This window comes from Geotrypetes seraphini, chromosome 11 (genome assembly GCF_902459505.1).
Source record: "Geotrypetes seraphini chromosome 11, aGeoSer1.1, whole genome shotgun sequence".
Taxonomy (NCBI): Eukaryota; Metazoa; Chordata; class Amphibia; order Gymnophiona; family Dermophiidae; genus Geotrypetes; species Geotrypetes seraphini.
In genome coordinates this window covers 52,627,564-52,647,182 of record NC_047094.1, presented here as the reverse complement: position 1 = coordinate 52,647,182, position 19,619 = coordinate 52,627,564, and the positions used below count along the sequence as shown (strand labels likewise).

General features: G+C 41.8%; 1 protein-coding gene across 2 annotated transcripts in view; it reads left to right on the top strand.

Moving 5' to 3' along the window:
* Positions 1-19,619, top strand: part of NTN3 (netrin 3) — a 312,749-nt gene that overhangs the window by 97,504 nt on the left and 195,626 nt on the right. For both annotated transcript variants that reach the window (XM_033963623.1, XM_033963624.1), the window contains one exon: positions 2,580-3,584. In XM_033963623.1, coding sequence (XP_033819514.1) covers positions 2,621-3,584 — 964 coding nt within the window. In that variant the 5' untranslated portion in view covers positions 2,580-2,620. The remainder of the gene's footprint in view (positions 1-2,579; positions 3,585-19,619) is intronic.

Below are 19,619 nucleotides of genomic sequence, written 5' to 3'. Positions count from 1 at the left end.
TAGGTGGTAAAGGCTCCCATGGTAATGCTGCACTAATTAGTTAGGGGCTGATTCTATAAAGGGCTCCTCTTAGGCACCTAACTTAATTGTCAAAATATCTTTAATAGGCTCAGTAACTGCTAAAAAAATAAAAATAATAATCGAGTGATAGGCGCCTATCTGATTCTCTAAAACAGGGGTGTCAAAGTCCCTCCTCGAGGGCCGCAATCCAGTCGGGTTTTCAGGATTTCCCCAATGAATATGCATGAGATCTATTTGCATGCACTGCTTTCAATACATATTCATTGGGGATACCCTGAAAACCCAGCTGGATTGCGGCCCTCGAGGACCGTCTATGACACCTGTGCTCTAAAAGAAAGGCGCCTATCGCAATGTGCTTAGTGGCGCCTAACTCCTTAGTCGGTGTTTCTATGTGCGGAGTGCGACTTAGACGTCGCTAAGCACAATTCTCCCCAAAACTTAGGCACCTGAAATGTAGGCCATTAAAACCCTCGCCTACATTTCAGGCGCCTAAATTTTATAAATTCTATGAACAGTGCCTAAGTGAGACTGACACACGGCCGGCGCTTATTTTTTAGACCCCATCCAATGTAGGTGCCATTTATAGAATCAGCCCCTCAGGGTGCAGTAAAGTGGACATGCTGATTAGCACAGAAACACCCACTCTCCACCTCCTGAAACACCCTCTCCGCTATAAAATAAAAAATTACTTTATAGTATGTGGTTTGAATGCAGATCAAGAAATTACCACAGGACGCCTAAGTGCGTCCTGTGTATAAAAGTCCTTTTAAGCTGTGGTAAGCACGCACTAGCGCTTATTGCAGTTCAGTAAAAGAACCCCTTAGGTATCTCAAATTGACTGAAATTCTTCCTAAAACAATGATGTAAATGAAGTATGAATCATTTTTTGAAAATTTCCCCCTGAGCTTTCTCAATTTATTTCACTTCTACATTGAAACTATCATACCTGAAGATTAGAAGTGACCAATTATGGGGCTCTTTTACTTAAACTTAGCATGCACTATCAAAATTACTACTACTACTATTCATTCAGTCATGTCTGACCCTTGGATACTCTGTAGGCCAGTCCTCACCATGCTTCTCTGTTTTCATGGTTTCTTTCAATTGAGGCCAGCAGTGTGCCAGATTTTAAGAAAAAATGGGATTGGCATGTCGGATCTCTTCATGGAGGTAGATAGGGGGTGGGCCGTGGCCCTTTTCTGCCGTCATTTCTATGTTTCTATATTCCCGTGTCATTCTTGATGGTTTCAAGCCAATGGGCCTTTGGTTCCCCCGCCCCTGCTTACTTTTATCACTGACCGTTCCGAGTAGCACGTCCTTTTTTAGTGAATTCACCCTCATCACATGTACAAAATACATCACATGTACAAAATACAGTTTCTATCTGGTGACCTTACCTTCCTGGAATGACTCTGGATTTATATGCTCAAGAACATCTTTTTTGGTGATCCTACCTGTCTGTGGGATTTGTAGAAGTCTTCTCCAGCACCACAGCTCAAAGGCGTCGCTTTTTCTTCTAGCTGCTTTCGTAAGTGTCCGTCTCATAGCCATATGTTGCAATTGGGAACACAGTGGCAGTGATCAGTCTTTGTTTGATGGTGATTGAGACGTCCTTGCACTTCCATATATGGTCCATGCTCACCATGGCTGTATGCTCCAGCGCTCATCAATGCTTGATCTCTGCTGTCGAACCGCCACTTACAGAATTAGTGCATGCTAAAGGCTGCATGTCCTATGTTATACCTATGGGCCACGTGCTAGTTTAGGTAAAAGGGCCCCTAAGTGCCAGTTTTTAAAAGGGGTTTCAGGCTGATCTGGGAAATTACAGTGCCAGGCAAAACTGTAGACACTATAAAACCCTGAGTGGAGTGGAACAGGTAAATGCACATTTTTTTGCTTAGGCTTTCAGAAAATACAAAGACTAAGGGACATGCCCTGAAGTCACAATACTTTTTCACTCGATGCATAATTAGGCCCTGAAAATCATTGTCAGATGATGTGGTAGAAACAGTTAGTCTAGCTGGGTTTAAAAAAAGAACTGGACAAATACCTGGTGGAAACGTCCATATACTGTTATTAAAATATACCTGGGATAAGCCATTGCTTTTCCAAGGGGGTAAGTAGCATAGAAACTATCTATGGCCGTCTTTTACTAAGCTGCGGTAGATGTTTCTACTGCGGCCCGGAGCGCTAAATGCTCTGACACTCATAGAATTCCTATGAGCGTCGGAACATTTAGCACTCTTGGCCAAGGTAGAAACCTCTACCATGGCTTCGTAAAATGGAAGGGAAGTGTATGTTTTGAGATCCTTGGAATGACCACTGTTGCAAACTATAGTTAGATTGTGAGCCCATCGGAACAGATCGGGAAAATACTTAAGAGTATCTGATTACTATTTAATCTATTGTAAACCACTTTGGGTGAATCTCTTTTTGTAAAAGCAGTCACATCCCAATAAACAAATAAGCAAATAAATAAACAGAATACAGGGCTTGATGTACATTTGTCTGATCCAGTATGGCAATTCTTCTGATCTTCTTTCCTCTCTTTATTATAGGTTCTCTTCTCTGTTGTCTTAAGAAATTTCAGCTGCTGAAGATGGAGCTCTTGCATTTTCTGCGACTTCTTCTTATGGTTTGTGCACTTAGTGTCACTGAGGCTATTAATCCCTTTGCTGTGCAGCAGGCCACGCCAGATCCTTGCTATGATGAAAACAATGTTCCTCGTCTCTGCATCCCAGAATTTGTCAATGCTGCCTTCAGTAAAGAGGTACAGGTCTCCAGCACATGTGGGAAGCCACCTAGCCGCCACTGCGATGCCTCAGACCCTCGGAAGGCTCACCCAGCCTCTTACCTCACTGATCTCAACACGGCTGCCAACATGACTTGCTGGAAGTCGGAGATCCTTCACAACTCTCCACAGAATGTAACACTCACGCTGTCGCTGGCAAAAAAATTTGAAATCATTTATGTTAGCCTTCAGTTTTGCTCACCGAGGCCAGAATCGGTAGCTGTTTTTAAGTCAATGGATTATGGCAAGACCTGGGTTCCTTACCAGTATTACTCTTCACAGTGCCGCAGGATCTATGGAAAGCCCAACAAAGCCACTGTTGTTAAACAAAATGAGCAAGAGGCCCTATGCACTGATGGACACACAGATGTATATCCACTGACTGGGGGGCTTATTGCATTTAGTACACTTGATGGGCGTCCCTCTGCTCAAGACTTTGACAATAGCCCCGTACTTCAAGACTGGGTCACAGCTACAGACATTAGGGTCATTTTCAGCCGCCCTCATTTGTTCAGAGAACTAGGGGGACGGGACAATGAGGAAGATGACGGTCTAATCTCATCTTCATATTACTATGCTGTGGGTGAGTTTCAAGTGGGCGGGCGTTGCAAGTGCAATGGACACGCCTCCCGTTGCATAAAAGATAAAGAAGGCAAGCTAGTATGTGACTGCAAGCATAGCACAGAAGGGCCAGAGTGTGACCGCTGCAAGCCTTTCCATTATGATCGACCCTGGCAAAGGGCTACTGTCCGTGAGGCCAACGAGTGTTTGGGTAAGTCCCCATATTGGTTTCTTGTCAAGAGAGCTGTGATGGGAACAGTTTTGAGTTTTGACTTATCTTGCCTGATTTTTCACAATGAAATGCCTATAAAAATGAGTACATTTATACAAGGATTTTGATATTTAATCTTTCATGCCCCGATCCTTCCATAACTCCTGCCACTCACCTCATATCTATGTTTGCATACCCCACATTACAGCAGAGTAAAGGTTAAAGGGTCATGGATTTGATATACTACTACTATGAATTATTTCTACAGCACTACCAGATGTACGCAGCAGTGTACAGAGTCACGAAGAAGAATACAGTCCCTGCTTGAAAGAGCTTACAATCTAAACAGACTAGACAAACAGGATGTCATGGATATAGTTAAGGGGGACAGTTAATCTGCTGGCTGGGTTGGTGGGCAGTGGGGAGTAGGGAGTAGGGTTATGGATTGAAGGCTATATCAAAAAGGTGGGTTTTCAGTCTGCTTTTAAACAAGGGAAGGGGCTTGGTGGACAAACTCAGGTAATATACCGCCTTTCTGTTGGTACAACCAAAGTGGCTTACATATATAATATGCAGGTCCAAGTCTTGTACCTGGGACAATGGAGGATTAAGTGACTAAACTCTCCTAATATGATGGTAATTTATAGAAATAAAACAAAAGCAATAAAGGTGATACCTATTTTATTGGTCTAACCAAGTTCACTGTTTGATTAGGTTTCAAAGATAACCTTTCAAATCAGAAAGGGTTACCTTTGAAAGCTAATCAAATAGTTCACTAACACTGGGTTTTACTAAACGGCGGTAGAGGTTTCTACCGCAGGTGAGCGAAGTGCTCCAATGCTCATAGAATTCTTATGAATGTTGAAGCAGTTACCTCATTGGCCCACGGTAGAAACTTCTACCGCTGTTTAATAAAAGAAGCCCTAAGTTAATCCAATAAAAAAGGAATCACCTTTATTGCTTTAGTTTTATTTTATTTCCATATATTACCTTAAAAAGTGGATTAACATAGCTACTACACAATTTCACTCCTAAAATGAAGAAATTGGATGAAAATTCAGGTCTCTGTGATATGGACTTGATTTTGACGGAGTTCTAATGACTGCACCATTGGAAAACTATATTTTGGCTATTCACCCAGAAGCATCATTTAAGTCTGGAAAATGTTTTAGTGATTTTTCCAGGCATGTCAACTTGCAGAACATCTAATTACATTCATAGAAGAATCAAATGAAATTTGGTAGTAAGAGGTCAACCCTCTCCCCCTACAACACATACACTTCTGTTATTGCCCAACTCCCAGTACAAGGAAATTCTGAGTCTAATCCAAACTGGTTGACCCCCTACTATTTTCATTTCCTTCTGTCTCTAATCACAGCTCAATGGGTTTGAGAGCTTAGAGAAACCCATATCATAGTAGATCTGGTTTTACACTGAAGGCCAAGTGTAGTTGTCTGATAAAGCAAGAGGCAAAAGAGCAAAGATACATGTAAGTTTGCATAGTTTTTTAAGATCTTTATTAAATTTCCAAACTACTATTGTGCAAACAATTTCAATATACATAATATTACATGAAATGCACATTAAACTTATAGACATTAATGTATAACTATTTCCCCCTCCCCCAAATAATCATAAAAAGTGCAGACCTACAGGAAACCATCAATACTGCGTTCAGTATTGGTCGCCGCACCTCAAGAAGGACATGGCGGTACTTGAGAGAGTCCAAAGGAGAGCAACGAAAATGGTAAAAGGGCTGGAACACTGCCCATACGCCGAGAGGTTGGATAGGCTGGGGCTCTTCTCTCTGGAAAAGAGGAGGCTCAGGGGAGATATGATAGAGACCTTCAAGATCATGAGGGGCATAGAGAGGGTGGATAGGGACAGATTCTTCAGACTGAAGGGGACAACAGGTACGAGGGGGCATTCAGAGAAACTGATGGGAGATAGGTTCAAAACAAACGCAAGGAAGTTTTTTTTCACCCAAAGGGTCGTGGACACTTGGAATGCGCTACCGGAGGAAGTGATCAGGCAGAATACGGTACAGGGATTCAAACAGGGATTGGACGGATTCCTGAAGGATAAAGGGATCGTGGGATACTGAGGGAGGAGCTGGGATGTAACACAAGTATAGAAAGCAAACCAGGTAATGAGTATAGAAACCAAACCAGGTCGTGCATGTGCAAGACCGGAGGGTTAGGACCTCGATAGGAAGACAGGACTTAAATGAGAAACCAAGGTGGCAAGGGAGCCCCTTCTGGTGATACAGACAGGTCGTGACCTGTTTGGGCCGCCGCGGGAGCGGACTGCTGGGCGGGATGGACCTATGGTCTGACCCGGCAGAGGCACTGCTTATGTTCTTATGTTCTTATGTTCTTAATATATTCCCTGAATGACACTCTAATGCAAAATCCTCCCCCCCACCCACCCTGGATGTGTATGCTTAAGGATCAATAAAATAAAATCAGTTATCATTCCTTACAGAACTTAGTCAATGGTTCCCAAACATCCATAAATTTCTTATACCGTCCCTGTTGTACAGCCATCGAACCTTCCATTCTAAAAGTATAACAGAGAGATTCCCACCAAAAAGTGTAATTTAATCTGGCAGAATTCTGTTCAAAAATTTTGAGAAAATTAAGTGCACAGCATTTCAAAATTCTGCAAAATGTGTAGTGTTTTGCGTAGAATTCTCCGATCCTGCGGCCTGAAATTCATTCCTGCCTTTTCTTCTCTCAGATTCCAGCCTTCTGAGTTCCCTCTTTAATCCCAACTGCAGTTCTGTCTTCTCCTAAATCCCACCCCTCTCTCACTTGCAACTTAAATCCCCTATTGGCCCCCATAATCTGGCATCTCTCTCTCCCTCTCTCTGCTGGCTAAAAATCTCTTCCTCCCTTCCCATCCCATTTCTTGTCTTGGTCACTCTCTCTACCACCTCCCCAACCCCTCCTTGCAGGTCCAGCATCCATGTCACCTCACCCCATTCACCACTTCTCTCGCTTGCATTGAATCCCTTCCCCACTCCCCATGGTCTGGCGTCTCTTTCTCTCTCTCCTTCTCTCTATGATCAAGTATCTCTTCCTTCTCACCCCCTTTCCCCTCTACTTACTGGTCCATCATCCATATCCCCTTCCCTCTCCTCCTGAGCTAGTCACTGCATTTATGCGGGTCTTGGCTGGATATCAGCTACTCCCTCCCCCATCCCTCTGATTCTGACCCCTCCAGAACATCCTGAATCCTCCCTAAGATTTCCCCTCCCTCTTTCCCCCTCCCCTGGAAGAACATTAAACCTCCTGCAGGATCCCTCCTCCCCTTCCACCCCGTAGAATATCAAGACCCTCCCTAAAACTCTCTCTCCTACTCCACCAGAATATCAAACTCCCCCACCCAGGATCATGGTGAGCTTACCTGCTTGCTACCTGGTAGTTTAGAGGAGAAGCAGGCAGGAGTGATGCCCACTTGCCCCTGCCCAGTGCAGCTGACTCCTCAGAATGGCTACTGCAACCTCTAGCAGCAGCCTCATGGTTAGATAAAATCATTGGTGTCCTAGGCAGGGGTCCTCTCATAGAAACATAGAAAGATGACGGCAAAAAAGGGCCACAGCCCATCAAGTCTGCCCACCCTACTGACCCACCCCATTAAGTCTGAATGTGATAACCTAGTTCCTTAACTCTCATAGGGATCCCACGTGGATGTTCCATTTATTCTTAAAGTCGAGCACGTTGGTGGCCTTGACCACCTGCACTGGAAGTCTGTTCCAGTGATCTACCACCCTTTCTGTGAAAAAATACTTCCTGGTGTCACCATTAAATTTCCCTCCTCTGAGTTTGAGCGGGTGCCCCCTTGTGACCGAGGGTCCCTTGGGAAAGAATAAGTCGTTTTCCACTTTGACACGACCTGTGATGTACTTAAACGTCTCAATCTTGTCACCCCTTTCCCTGCGCTCCTCTAGAGTGTAGAGCTGCAACTTGCCCAGTCTTTCTTCGTATGAGAGACCCTTGAGTCCGGAGACCATCCTAGTGGCCATCTGCTGGACCGACTCAGCCCCAGCTACTCAAGAACTGAAACTAAAAGAAAATCTGTTTCCCCACATTATCTCTCTCTTACTTAGACCATGCCCTTCTACTTCTCCCCTCTCACTTCTCCCTCTACCCCCCCCCCCCAATCTTGTCACTTAAAGCAGTCTCCCTAGCCAATCTAGCCCCATATATCCTCCCACAGCTTCTATGCCCCGGCACTCTTCCAGCCTAGCACTCTGTCTGTGCAGATCCTCTCCCTCGTGCACGCTCTTCCCCCAGTTCACAACCTAATCCCAGATACTCTCAATCCCCACCCACCTCTCCTACCACTCAGTCTCCAACATCCATTCTGTACCCTTCTATTCTACTACAGGGCTATCTTCCTAATTTCAAAAGGAGGAAAGGGGGGGTAAAAAAAATCAATACTATTAATATAAAAAAAACTCCCCGAGACCGTTCAAAAAGAACGCTAAACATTAAGCAGTTCAGGTCAAGGCAAGCAAAAGAAAAAGCCTCAGTCAAACGGTGGGGGAAACCCACTCCACCAACCTCACATCACAGGTGTAAACAACTAGCTATAGCAAAGCTTAATTGCACAATACAGTGATGAAAAATACAAAGCTACATAGCAGTTCAAAATTTGCTCAAAAACACTCCTAGCAACTATGTGCAGCTAGCTGACAATCGTTTCACAGCCACACTGCCATTTTGTCAGGGCTGCAATGGTTCACATAGAATAGGAAACAGTGTCTGTTGAGACACTCTGCTAGTCCTCATTATTTAGTCAATTTTGAACTGCTAAGTAGCTTTGTATTTTTCATCACTGTATTGTGTAATTAAGCTTGGCTATAGTTTCAGCAGCGAACGTTTTTTACGCCTGTGATGTGAGGTTGGTGGAGTGGGTTTGACTGAGGCTTTTTCTTTCGCTTGCCTTGACCTGCACTGCTTAAGTGTTTAGCGTTCTTTTTGAACAGTCTTGGGAAGGTTTTTGAATTAATAGTATCTTCCCAGTTTAGCATGCCACTCAGTTTCTATTCAGGCTGTTCTGTTTTCCTGTGGCACTGGGCAGTGCCTGAGTGCACAGCCAAGCAAGACTAGCATGGGAGTTCAAGCAGTGCATGGTTCAAACCCATTAAGACCCACATTGCACTGCAGGAAAATAGAACATCTGTTCCAGGGCAGTACTAGTTATAATCCCTAGAGAAGGTGGGCAAGAAGGTTGGGGAACTGCACTTTGAATACATGGGGGGGCCACTATTGGCTCCTAGGCCTTACAACGAATGCTGTTTTATCTCCATCTCAAAATTCGCCTCTTCTCTTTCACAAAAGGCTGATCTGGTAAAGCCAAATGATAAAATGCATTCTCATGTAGTTTCTGCGATTACTACATGAAATTGTAATTAGGATCCTGTTGTATGAAAGCTGTCATATAAAAAGGAATTGCATAGTATCATTACTTTGTTCATCAAACTGTCACTGAGCGCCTTGACATATTCTGGAGGAGCACTGCAAAATCATTTTGGGGTCGGTTTATGCTCACGTGTTCTGTCATCCTAGCATTAATCCTTGGGAAAAGCAAACGTTGATCAAACTGGCTCAATCGTACATGTGCAGCAAATTTTGCCAATAGTCAAACTATGTGAATTAGACATTGCTAGTTGACAAATACAGCCTTGGAACATGGCTGTTGGATTTTGACAGTCTGGCTTTGTTATTTCCACAAGCTGATTCACTTTTGCTGGCTTGTGCTAAAAGCTCATTTTGCCTAGCTAGCTCTCATATCTGCTGGTGTTTATTTAGCTTGGCACTAATTTTGAAGCATGTTTATTAGTGGAAAAAAGATTTTCTATCCTTGACAGTTATTATACAGTTATTTTATTTGATATACCGCCATTTTTAACCCTTTCAGGACCATAAGGATCGTAGGCCAATTTTTGTGGTTTTGACGACATTTTTATGGTAAAAAGGGCTTACAGGTGCCAAAAAATTGATTTTTTTTTGTGAAATATCATTATTTTTATTTAAAAAATCACACTTCTGGCTTATGGACAGTGTGGCAAGTGAATCTTCTCGTCAATCTGGCAACGACGCTAATGAATGAATGTCGGAACCAGTTTGTTTACATAAAGGCAGTATCATATGGAATCCGTACATATCAAATTTAGAACTGTAGACTATCCCAATCAAAATTTATAGGATTTTAAAGTTATGGGACAAATATGTCCCTTGGTCCTGAAAGGGTTAACAAAGAAAACGTCAAATCAAAGTGATTAACTGCAATGTAGAGTTGAACACATTGCCCAAGAAAGGAATTTGGCCCCTGCCTATGTGCCTGAGGAAGATATCTGCAAGATATGGGAAATGGAAGCTTCAAAAAACTGCATTTCACCCTGTGCCTAGTCTGCTAATAACGACACAACATCGAGGGTCACCAAAACAATATCCTGAAATGGACCTATATAATCTCCAACATGTGGTTAGAATCTTTCAGAAAAAGAGGTAGTTCTCTTTGCTTTGTCCCGAAGAAAAAAAATCAATAAATTTTGAAAGAGGTTCAAGAAGATAACAATGGGACGCCTTGAAGGTTTTAAAAAAAAGATTTATGCACTTTAGGCAAAAAGTAAATTTGCAGGACTTTCAGAAATTTTTCAAATAGAAAAGTAAACTCTTTACAGTCTCTTTAAAAATAAATTAAAAACTTTCCTTTTTAAAGATGCTTTTAGTCTCTAAAACAAATACTTTTCAAATAGTGTAGCTAAGTCATCCCTCCTTATGTCTTTTCCTTGAATGTTCCCTTTCTTCTTTTCAAAACATTTACTATGTAACTTTTCCCCTTTTATCATTTTGTGTTCTTGTTTCGTCTGTTTATGAGTCTGTTTTTTACCTTTTATATAATATTATTTGTATGTTTTTTAATATGTTTATATGTCTTATTGTAAATCGCTTAGTAAATTATGGATAGGCGATTCATCAAATTAATAAAATAAACATAAACATAAAACATAAACATTATACCCTGTTTATGATAGTCAGTAAGAGTGGTATGTATTTCCAATTTTAAGGAGGACGTAGAATCTGTCGCTAAAATCTAGTAAACTGTATCATCAGACAATTGTGCTTCAGTTTCTTCTTCATACATATGTCTATCCATAACTATTTCAGCACCGCCTTTATCAGTTCTCAATATCACCAGTTCATTTTCATAGGAGAAATCCTTTAAAGTAACAGATTCAGTCTTAGTAATATTCCAATCAGTACATGTATATGTAGTCTGTTAATAAAGCTAAAAAAAAACCCAACAAGGCAGATGATCTGTGGTATCCATAATAGAAGATAAAAAAGAAGATCTTTAAGGAAATAGTCTTTATTAACTCTTTAAAAAGTCCTAGGTGTCAAACAATGTTGCCTGGGTTTGTTTGGATTAGCTGAGGAACTATTTTGGTCTGTGACATCCACAGGGTTCCCAGATTTTTGTCCGGAGAAACCCAGACACATGGCCCTGCCTTGTTCCGCCCCTAGCCATGCCCTGTTCCGCTTCCAGCACCGCCCCATTCTGTACCTAGCCCCACCTCATCCCGCCTCTAGCCCTTCCCCCCGCAAAGCCTTGTTTTTGTTTTCTGACCTCTGTTCTGTGTATGGAAGGTCTCCGAGCATGCATGGATGTGTGTGACATCATCCATACATGCTCAGAGGCTCTCCAGACGTGGCCATGAGGTCAGGGCTTTCCAAAACTCAGACAAACTACTAGGTTTTGGAAAGTCCATCCTGGCACCCGGACATGTCCGGATTTTCCTGGATGTCTGGTATCCCTAGATATCCATGATAGAAGATAAAAAAGAAGATCTTTAAAAGAATAGTCTTTATTAACTCTTTAAAAAGTCCTAGGTGTCAAACAATTTTGTTTGGATTGGCTGAGGAATTGTTTTGATCAGTTTTGGTGGAACCTGAACTCTAACACCAGCTGGAATCTATTGCTCCTAACACAGCTGTCTGGCAAAACATAGCCACATTAGGCAACACTGTTTGACACCTAAGAGTTTTGAAAGAGTTAATAAAGACTGTTTTCTTAAAGATCTGTTCCATTTTTATCTTCCTACTTTAGTCTTTTAATAGCCCTATACCAATTATATTAACTAGGTATAAGAAATATATAGTTAGTGAGGTGGATCCTCTATGGATTTTGATATCCACCACTTCACTGTAACTCTCTTGGTCAGTGTTCGTCAATATATAGCACAGGGGCCAATGGCAACCCCTGGAGACCTTTAGGCAGCCCTCATCATCATTCTGGCTTTTTTTCTGCTACTTTCTCCCTCTCTACCCAAGTTCACAACAGAAAGAGGGAAGTGGATGAGGGAAGAGTCACAAGCTTTTGAAATTCAATGCATTTCTCAATAGAAGAAGAGATTTGGAAATGCCCATCTCTTTGAGGATATCCCCAATAACAATTTGAAAGTGGGCTGATGGGGTGAGTGTCACTGGCACACACTAGTCATCAGTGTTGTGGCCTCGCATGGGAAGATAATTGATGGCTCTCCTTCAGCTCATTTCCATTCAAAGTGGCCCCAACTTAAAAATTAGAGAAGACCAGTCCTTCCATCTTCCTCGTAATCTGTCCCGATTGTCTTTTCTCTTCCAACATCTTGATTGGCACACTTCCATTTCCTCCTGCTCTCTTCCCATCCCTTCTTCCTTCTCAGCAAAGCGAGTCTTACAATAACCAAATATAAACCCTGAACTACGAAGAAAATTATGTTATAATTTTTTTTTTTGTTACTACTCTTTTTGGGATGTCCATATGTATATGCTAATATTATACCCTCTTTGAGAGTGTTTTGCCCAATAATTGTGCTGGAGGTTCATATAGGAGTCAGAGTATACTTCACATACCCCCCTTTTACAAAAGTGTAGTGTGGGTTCTAGCGCTGGCCACAGTAGTAACAGCTCACGTCGGAACTGTTACTGCCATGGCTGGCGCTAAAAACCATGCCAAGCTTTTGTAAAAGGGGGGATAATTATTGAGCATTGCAGAAATCTAAGATCAGCAAGAAGTCAGAAACTAAGGAGGTAAATTCATTAGATCCCTTTCAGTTTGTATGCATGCCTTAAAAAATTTAGAGCCATGTCTACCAAAGCTTAGCATGCGCTAATGGACACTAGTGTGGGCTAATGCCACATGATTGAAACAGGTCTAACTTAGGACATCCTAAATCTAAAACTTGGGCATTTATTCCTGTTCGACTATCGCTGTTGGATATCCTGTTATTCAGTCCTCCCCAGTTCTGCCCAAAACATGCTTCTTATCTATTCCACCCCCCTCCCCACCACACACACACTATTTGGACAAACTGTAATGTTTGGTTTTTCTGCATTTCCAAAATTAGTAAATTGATATTTGGACTTTTTTGCAGATTGATGTTTTTTGGACATCTTGAGATATCGATTGCTTTCAAAATGAGCACGAAAGGGTCACAGTGTTTTCAGTGGGAGAAATATTTACCGTAGTTCTACTTGAATATATATTTGTTTCATATCCTCTTTAGGAATGAAACACATTTTAAAATAACATGCTGTAAAGAGCACTCTTTTCTGCTTTCTGGTTTCGTCATTGACTGACTGAGAGAATGATATACATGAAGTTTGATTCACTGTTTCCCTGAGTAGGAGGCCTCCACCTGCAGTCCTGCCACTAGGGGGTGGTATTTCACTATCACATTTTCAATAGTGAAGAGTCAGATAAGCTCTGCAGGACTCTAGGAAACCTAGCTATCCCTAGTGGTTAGTTTCAAGTTTTATTACAATTTGATTTAATTGCTTATCAAATTTCTAGGCGATATCCAACAATTAAAATGGGTACAATTTAAAACGTACAAACATATTGATTACAGTACAAAAGACAGTGTAGGCTTACACACTGAAACACCCGGGGGAGTGGGGAACAATGAAGGTAAGTACAAAAGGTTAGGGAAAGATATGGAGGATCTTGCCATGATTGGATGATGTTTGCTTATAGATTGAAGGCATCCTTGAATAAGAAACTTTTGAGTTTGCCTTTGAACCAGTCTTTTTAGATGATTGGTTGGGTTATGGAAAGCCCTGACCAGTTACAACCACATCTAGAGGGCTTCTGAGAATGCACAGATGATGTCACACATATCTGCGCATGCTCCAGGCCCTCCAGACGCAGCCGAAGCTGGTTGTAGAAGAGAGGAGGCTTGCCAGGGGCGGGGCTGGGGGCAGGACTGAGGGCGGGACGGGGCAGAATAGGATGGAACCAGAGGTAGAACAAGGTGGGGTTATGTGGCTGGGGTTTTCTTTTTCAAAATATGGTAACCCTACTAGTGGTTGAAAAGACAATATTGAAACAACCCCCCCCCCCTACTGTTGGAGAACCTCAGCTTTGCTTAGATGGAACAATAGCTTGGTTTAGTGGTTGTACAATATATAGAGAAGTTTTGGAGATGTCGGTGTTTATGTTGAAAGGCACTGGCAAGGTTATGGGTATGGCTCTGTTTGTAAGCCTGGAAGTTTCAAGGGATATATACATATATTTATAGAATAAGAGAGATGTGAGGTGCATTGAGATGTGGAGTAACATTTCAAAATTATTGGAAGTGCCAAGCACAATACAAATTACCCCTCCTTAGACACAAACTAAGGACTGACCCAATATTAGGAGTGCTCAGGAGCTATTGTACCCATAGAACTGGCTCCAATGACTGTGGGAGAGAACTTGGTAAATAGGAAAGTGGAAGGAGATGTGTATATGAGGGGTTTTATAGTAGGTGTATGTGAGGGTGTGGAGATCAGTGTGCATAACGACGGAGGTGGGTTTGTGTGGAGTGATGGGGTATGTTAAGGGGAGAATATACAAGGGAGATTGGGTGGTAATGTATCTACAAGGACAAACAGAGGGTTAGGAAAGGAGGTGTATGTATGTTGAGGTAATGTTGAATGGTTGGGTGATCGCATATTGGGGTGATGATGGATGGATGATTTGTGTGGGGGTGCAGAGGAGCGTGTGAGTGCATACATGGCATAGAGTTACTATTGACTGTGAAGTGTGTATATGTACTTTTGCTGTTTCTGTGAGTTTCAGCTCTCTATACCAATGTGCAAACCTCTGTGCAAATTCAGAATACATTTCTCTGTGGGCCTTTCATCAGCCAATTCCTTGGGTCACCACTAATGTTCTTCTCATCGCATTGGTAGAACTTCTTTGGCTAGACATTTGTTTACCATCACAATGCTATAGGTCTTGTCTGGTCTCTTTACCACTCTGCACATCATTGTTTTATTCAACCTATTAGGTTCTAGTTCATAGTAGCGTTATCAAATATCCAGATTTAGCCGGACATGTCCTCTTTTTAGAGGACTGTCCAGGCAATGGGACGGGTTTTCAAAACTCATCAGTTTGCCTGGGTTTCGAAAATCTTTGAGCTCAAGGCCGCATCTGGAGGGCATCTGCGCATGTGCAGATGTGACATGGTGACATCACACGCATGTGTGCATGCATGTGATGTCATCATGTTGCATCACCGCATGCACAGATGCCCTCCAGATGTAGCCCCGAAGAAATAAGGTTTGTGTGGGACGGGGCTGTGGGCAGAATGGGGTGGGGCCACACATCCTCTTTTTAAAAAATAAAATCTGATAACCCTAGTCCGTATATATCTGTTTGTTTTTGACATACAGTTGAATGAAACAGAGAAATGGACTGACCCTCAACAATAGATGCTTTCTCTTTTTTTGAGAAATTTCACCTATAAAGGAATACTTTAATGGCTTAATTTGTTCTTACTTATGACTAGTAATTTTAAAAATATTTTTGGTAATACAGCAGCTTTAATGAATTTCCTAGGAATTTGTGACTACAATTCTTTAACCACTCAGTCTGGTATGCTGTAGGAAGAGAAAGGCCACCCCCATTCTCATGAGTTGATCAGCGGGCCCACCAGGCTCGGATCATGTCTGGATCAGAGCAGTTGCGAGAAGGAAAGCCGTTGATAATCCCTAGAGACTTAGAGTGTGAAAGAATTTCATCGCTAGGAATGCGTGAGCTTAATCAGCCACATTTTTAGAAGTTTACTGTTTCCTTTAAGCTCTGTGAGTCAAAGAAAGCAGTAGACAATATTGTCTTCCAGTTGATTGTGCTGGAAGATGCACTAATTTACAGAAAGCATCCAATAGTTCAACTTGTTTAGTTTTGCCAGTGATGGCTGCCTCCTGAAAGTTGCCATTATATCATCTCTCTGCAAGGTAATGAAGACATCAAGAGCTGACAGTAGGAAGGATCACAGGGATTAACAGAGCTAGGTGATGGAAGCAACTGGTCTAATTAGCAATAAGGAAGCCATCTTCTGGGCGGTGGAACATTCCATGGGATCTGGGTGTTTCTCTCTTTGGCAAATTTGTTTTGGGGTTTAGCTTAAGCCCAGAACTTCCTGCTGTGGCACTGTTTTGCTGCAGGTAGGATATGTGCAAACATTTTTTATTAAATTTTGTACATAGCCACACAACAAGAACAAATCTGAACAAAATGCTAAAAGCATTTCGCCATGAATAGTCCTGGTGAGAGCTTGGAGTGCACTCACATCACTGCAATGTTTGAATAAATGAAGGTATCTGTTATGATATGGAACGGCTGTTGGCAGTATGGAGGAAAACCATGCATAAATGGGCTAAAGTGTAGAGTAATCCAACCCGCTTTAAACTAATTAATGAGACGAAGGATTTCTATCAGACACCCAAGAGCTCACAAAGCAGGCTCAAACCACCTGACAAACATAAAGAAGTGGAGAAAAAAACCTCAGTTAAGCTTCATATGGTCAAAAAAAACTCCACTCCTTTCTAATCAATTTTCCAATCCACCGAAAGAACTGAAATCAGTGAATTCAAACATTGGTGACTTGAAAAATAGAAAATCTCTTTTTGTATGGCAAAATGTCCACTGCTGTAATCATATCACACAATGGGGGACTTATCTGTTTCTCTGCTGGAAGATCAGTCGCCAAGGTGCAATCAGTCCTGTATTCCAGTCCTCAGAAAACAGTGGTTCACCATAGATCCGACAGGGAAATCCCCATTTTGCTATTTGCTGTGTCAGGGGTTCTCCAAACAGTTCCACTGGAAAGTCACAGAAATAGTAGTGGGAACATATCAAATTATGAAATTATGGTGCCGGTGCTGGGGATTTCCCTGTCGGGTCTATGGTGGACAGCTGAACTGTCTGCACAATTCTAAAACACAATTAAAAGTAAGTAGGACTCATAGGGAAATCAAAACCAGGGTTGTGCAGACGCTTCTGCTTTTAAGTGTTGATTGAGTATTTCCAGCATTGGAGTGACACCTAGTGGACCTATAAACCACACCCCTGAGGCAGGCCTCCACTAGGAGGTTGAAACATGGACCATGTTGGATCATTGATTACAATGCTCCAACACAGGACATTCTATACATTGGACTTTTTCACGTGGTTTTATATATATTATGGTTTTAAGTTTATGAATACAAATAAAGATTGTCTACCCCAAGGTTGATGTGGTCAATCACACCCCTACTTATTCTTTTCTTGTTTGACTTTACATGGAGTTTTTGTTCCCTCTCTTTTGTTCTATATTTGCTCTCAACATTTGAATATAATAACATAAAACAGCCATACAACAGCCATTAAACAGCCTGTTTTCTTTGTTTAAATTGGATCTTTGTAAGCTTCTAGGATGTCTGCATGAGAATTTAATATTACAGATCATATGGGCTTAGTTTACTGGTTAAAATTTAATCTACATAAAAATAAGAGAGTAAATTTACAATTATAGGATGTATTAATAGCATGCAATACACACACTTTTTCAACATGAAAGTTTGCATATATTTTTACAAAGACAGCCACTTATAAAATTCTAAAATATTCTAGCCTCTCGTCTTCCTCCCTCCTTACATGAAATACATAGTCCAAGGAAATTAAAAAAAAAAAAAATCCAGAGAGTTGGCAATTCTCATCTCCTTAGTCCTGAGTTCATCTGCCAGAGTCCCCATAAACTTTGGGGACCTAGGCACAATGCCTGGTTTCCTTATGCCATGAAGGACCATTTTTGATAGGACATCTAAGTCCGACTTTAGATGTTTCCCGCAAGACCTCCAAATATCAGGTGGAAGAAATGGCCATTTTTGAAACCTCAAGACATGTAATTTTTTTTTATTTTTTATTTTTTAATGACCCAGCTAGATGTTTTGTCCAGCTAAATGTCTAATTTATTTTTATTTTTTATTTTTTTTGCTATTAGCGAAAACCCCCCATCCAAATGAAGCTATTTGCAAGTAGGAGGGGCTAACATTTTTAATGGACTGGCCACACAGGTTTGCCAGCAGAGCAGTGGGGTACCCTGGGAGCATTGCTGTTAACTTCACATTAAGGGTGCCAGGTTCAAATTTCACCATAATCCCTGTACATTGTATGGTGACTCCTCCAAATCTCCCCCAAAACCTAAAGTACCCACCTATCTACCACCCCAATAGACCTTATACCTGTAGGTATCATATATATGGCAGTACAGTAGTTTTTGGGTGGGCTCACACTTTCCACCAAAAGTGTACTAGTTAGGATGGCATATGGGCCTGGGTCTACTTCTCTACAGTCCACTGCTCTGCCCACCAGTATACTCCAGAGACCTGCTTGCAGGTCTACTAGGACTGGTCATAGTATCTGCAGCTGTCATAGAGACAGATATGTATTGTTTCATGCAGATATTGGGGGTGAGAGGGGGTCAGTAACTATTGGAAGAGTGTGTTAGGGCCATATTTTCATCCCTACAGAAGTCATCTGGTCAGTTTGGGTACCTTTTTGGCCCTGCAGTTTCATCGAGTGTCCCCTAGTCTTTGTAATTTTTGACGGAGTGAAAAATCGATCCACTTGTACCTGTTCTACTCCAGTCAGAATTTTATAGACTTCAATCATATCTCCCCTCAGCCTTCTCTTTTCCAAGCTGAAGACCCCTAACCTTTTTAGTCTTTCCATCCCCTTTATCATCTTGGTCGCTCTTCTATGAACCTTTTCTAGTGCTGCTATATCTTTCTTGAGATAAGGAGACTAGTCCTTCCACTGTTTTTTCCCATCTCCTGACCAAGGACTGCCTTGTAGAGTTGCTATCTGGCACCATTTGTTCAAGATGGGCTGATTCAGCCCTGGTTCTACCTTATTGCTTGCCAGGACTTGACAATTCTGACTTTCCCCTTTAAATTTCCTAAGAAAAGCAGTACTTCACGTCCATGCATGCAGTAGGAATGGATCAGGATGTTCTTCAAAAACACAGTCACTAGACAATATTTCTATCTCTTCCACAAACTAGATGCCACTGTTTGCCCCACTTTTACTTGTATTCTTCCTTCACTCCCCTTCTGCCAAGGGCCAGAAGCAGCTCCTCTCATGGTGACCCCAGGAGGGTGACTACCATTTCTCTCATTGCAGCCCTGCTTAGGTGATCTGCAGCCGACAGGGCTGACTTTAGCATCGCTGGCTCCCTGTGCCAACATCAAGAATAATAAATTGTTCCTCAAAATTTCTGCAGTGGCACCTTCAAAGTCACTTTTGTATTCCTGAAGCAAAAGCCCCTACCTCCAGAGCTAGTCCTTCAAACTGAAGATTTAATCATCAGCCCACAGCTCAAACAATTACTTGTCTGCTATGTACAATTGGATGGTGACTTACAGGCTTGCCAATGCCTCTCTAATCCTGACTGCCATTAATTAAGCATAAAATGTTGAGCATTTCCTGTTGCAATGTTTCTGAGATGGATCTGCAGATGATGAAAGAATTTTTTAAAGCTTGATCAAAACATTTGGTACATCTGTCTTTAAACTAATGTGTGTGTGTGTTGGGGGTGGGTTAACACAGTTAAGCAATTCTGACATGGATCATTAAATATGTGTAACTCCAAGTGCTACAGTATTCTCCAAAATGAGACAATACTTTATTTAGCATCAGTTTTCTTCCTGAAAGGTTTGTTTGTTAGAGCAC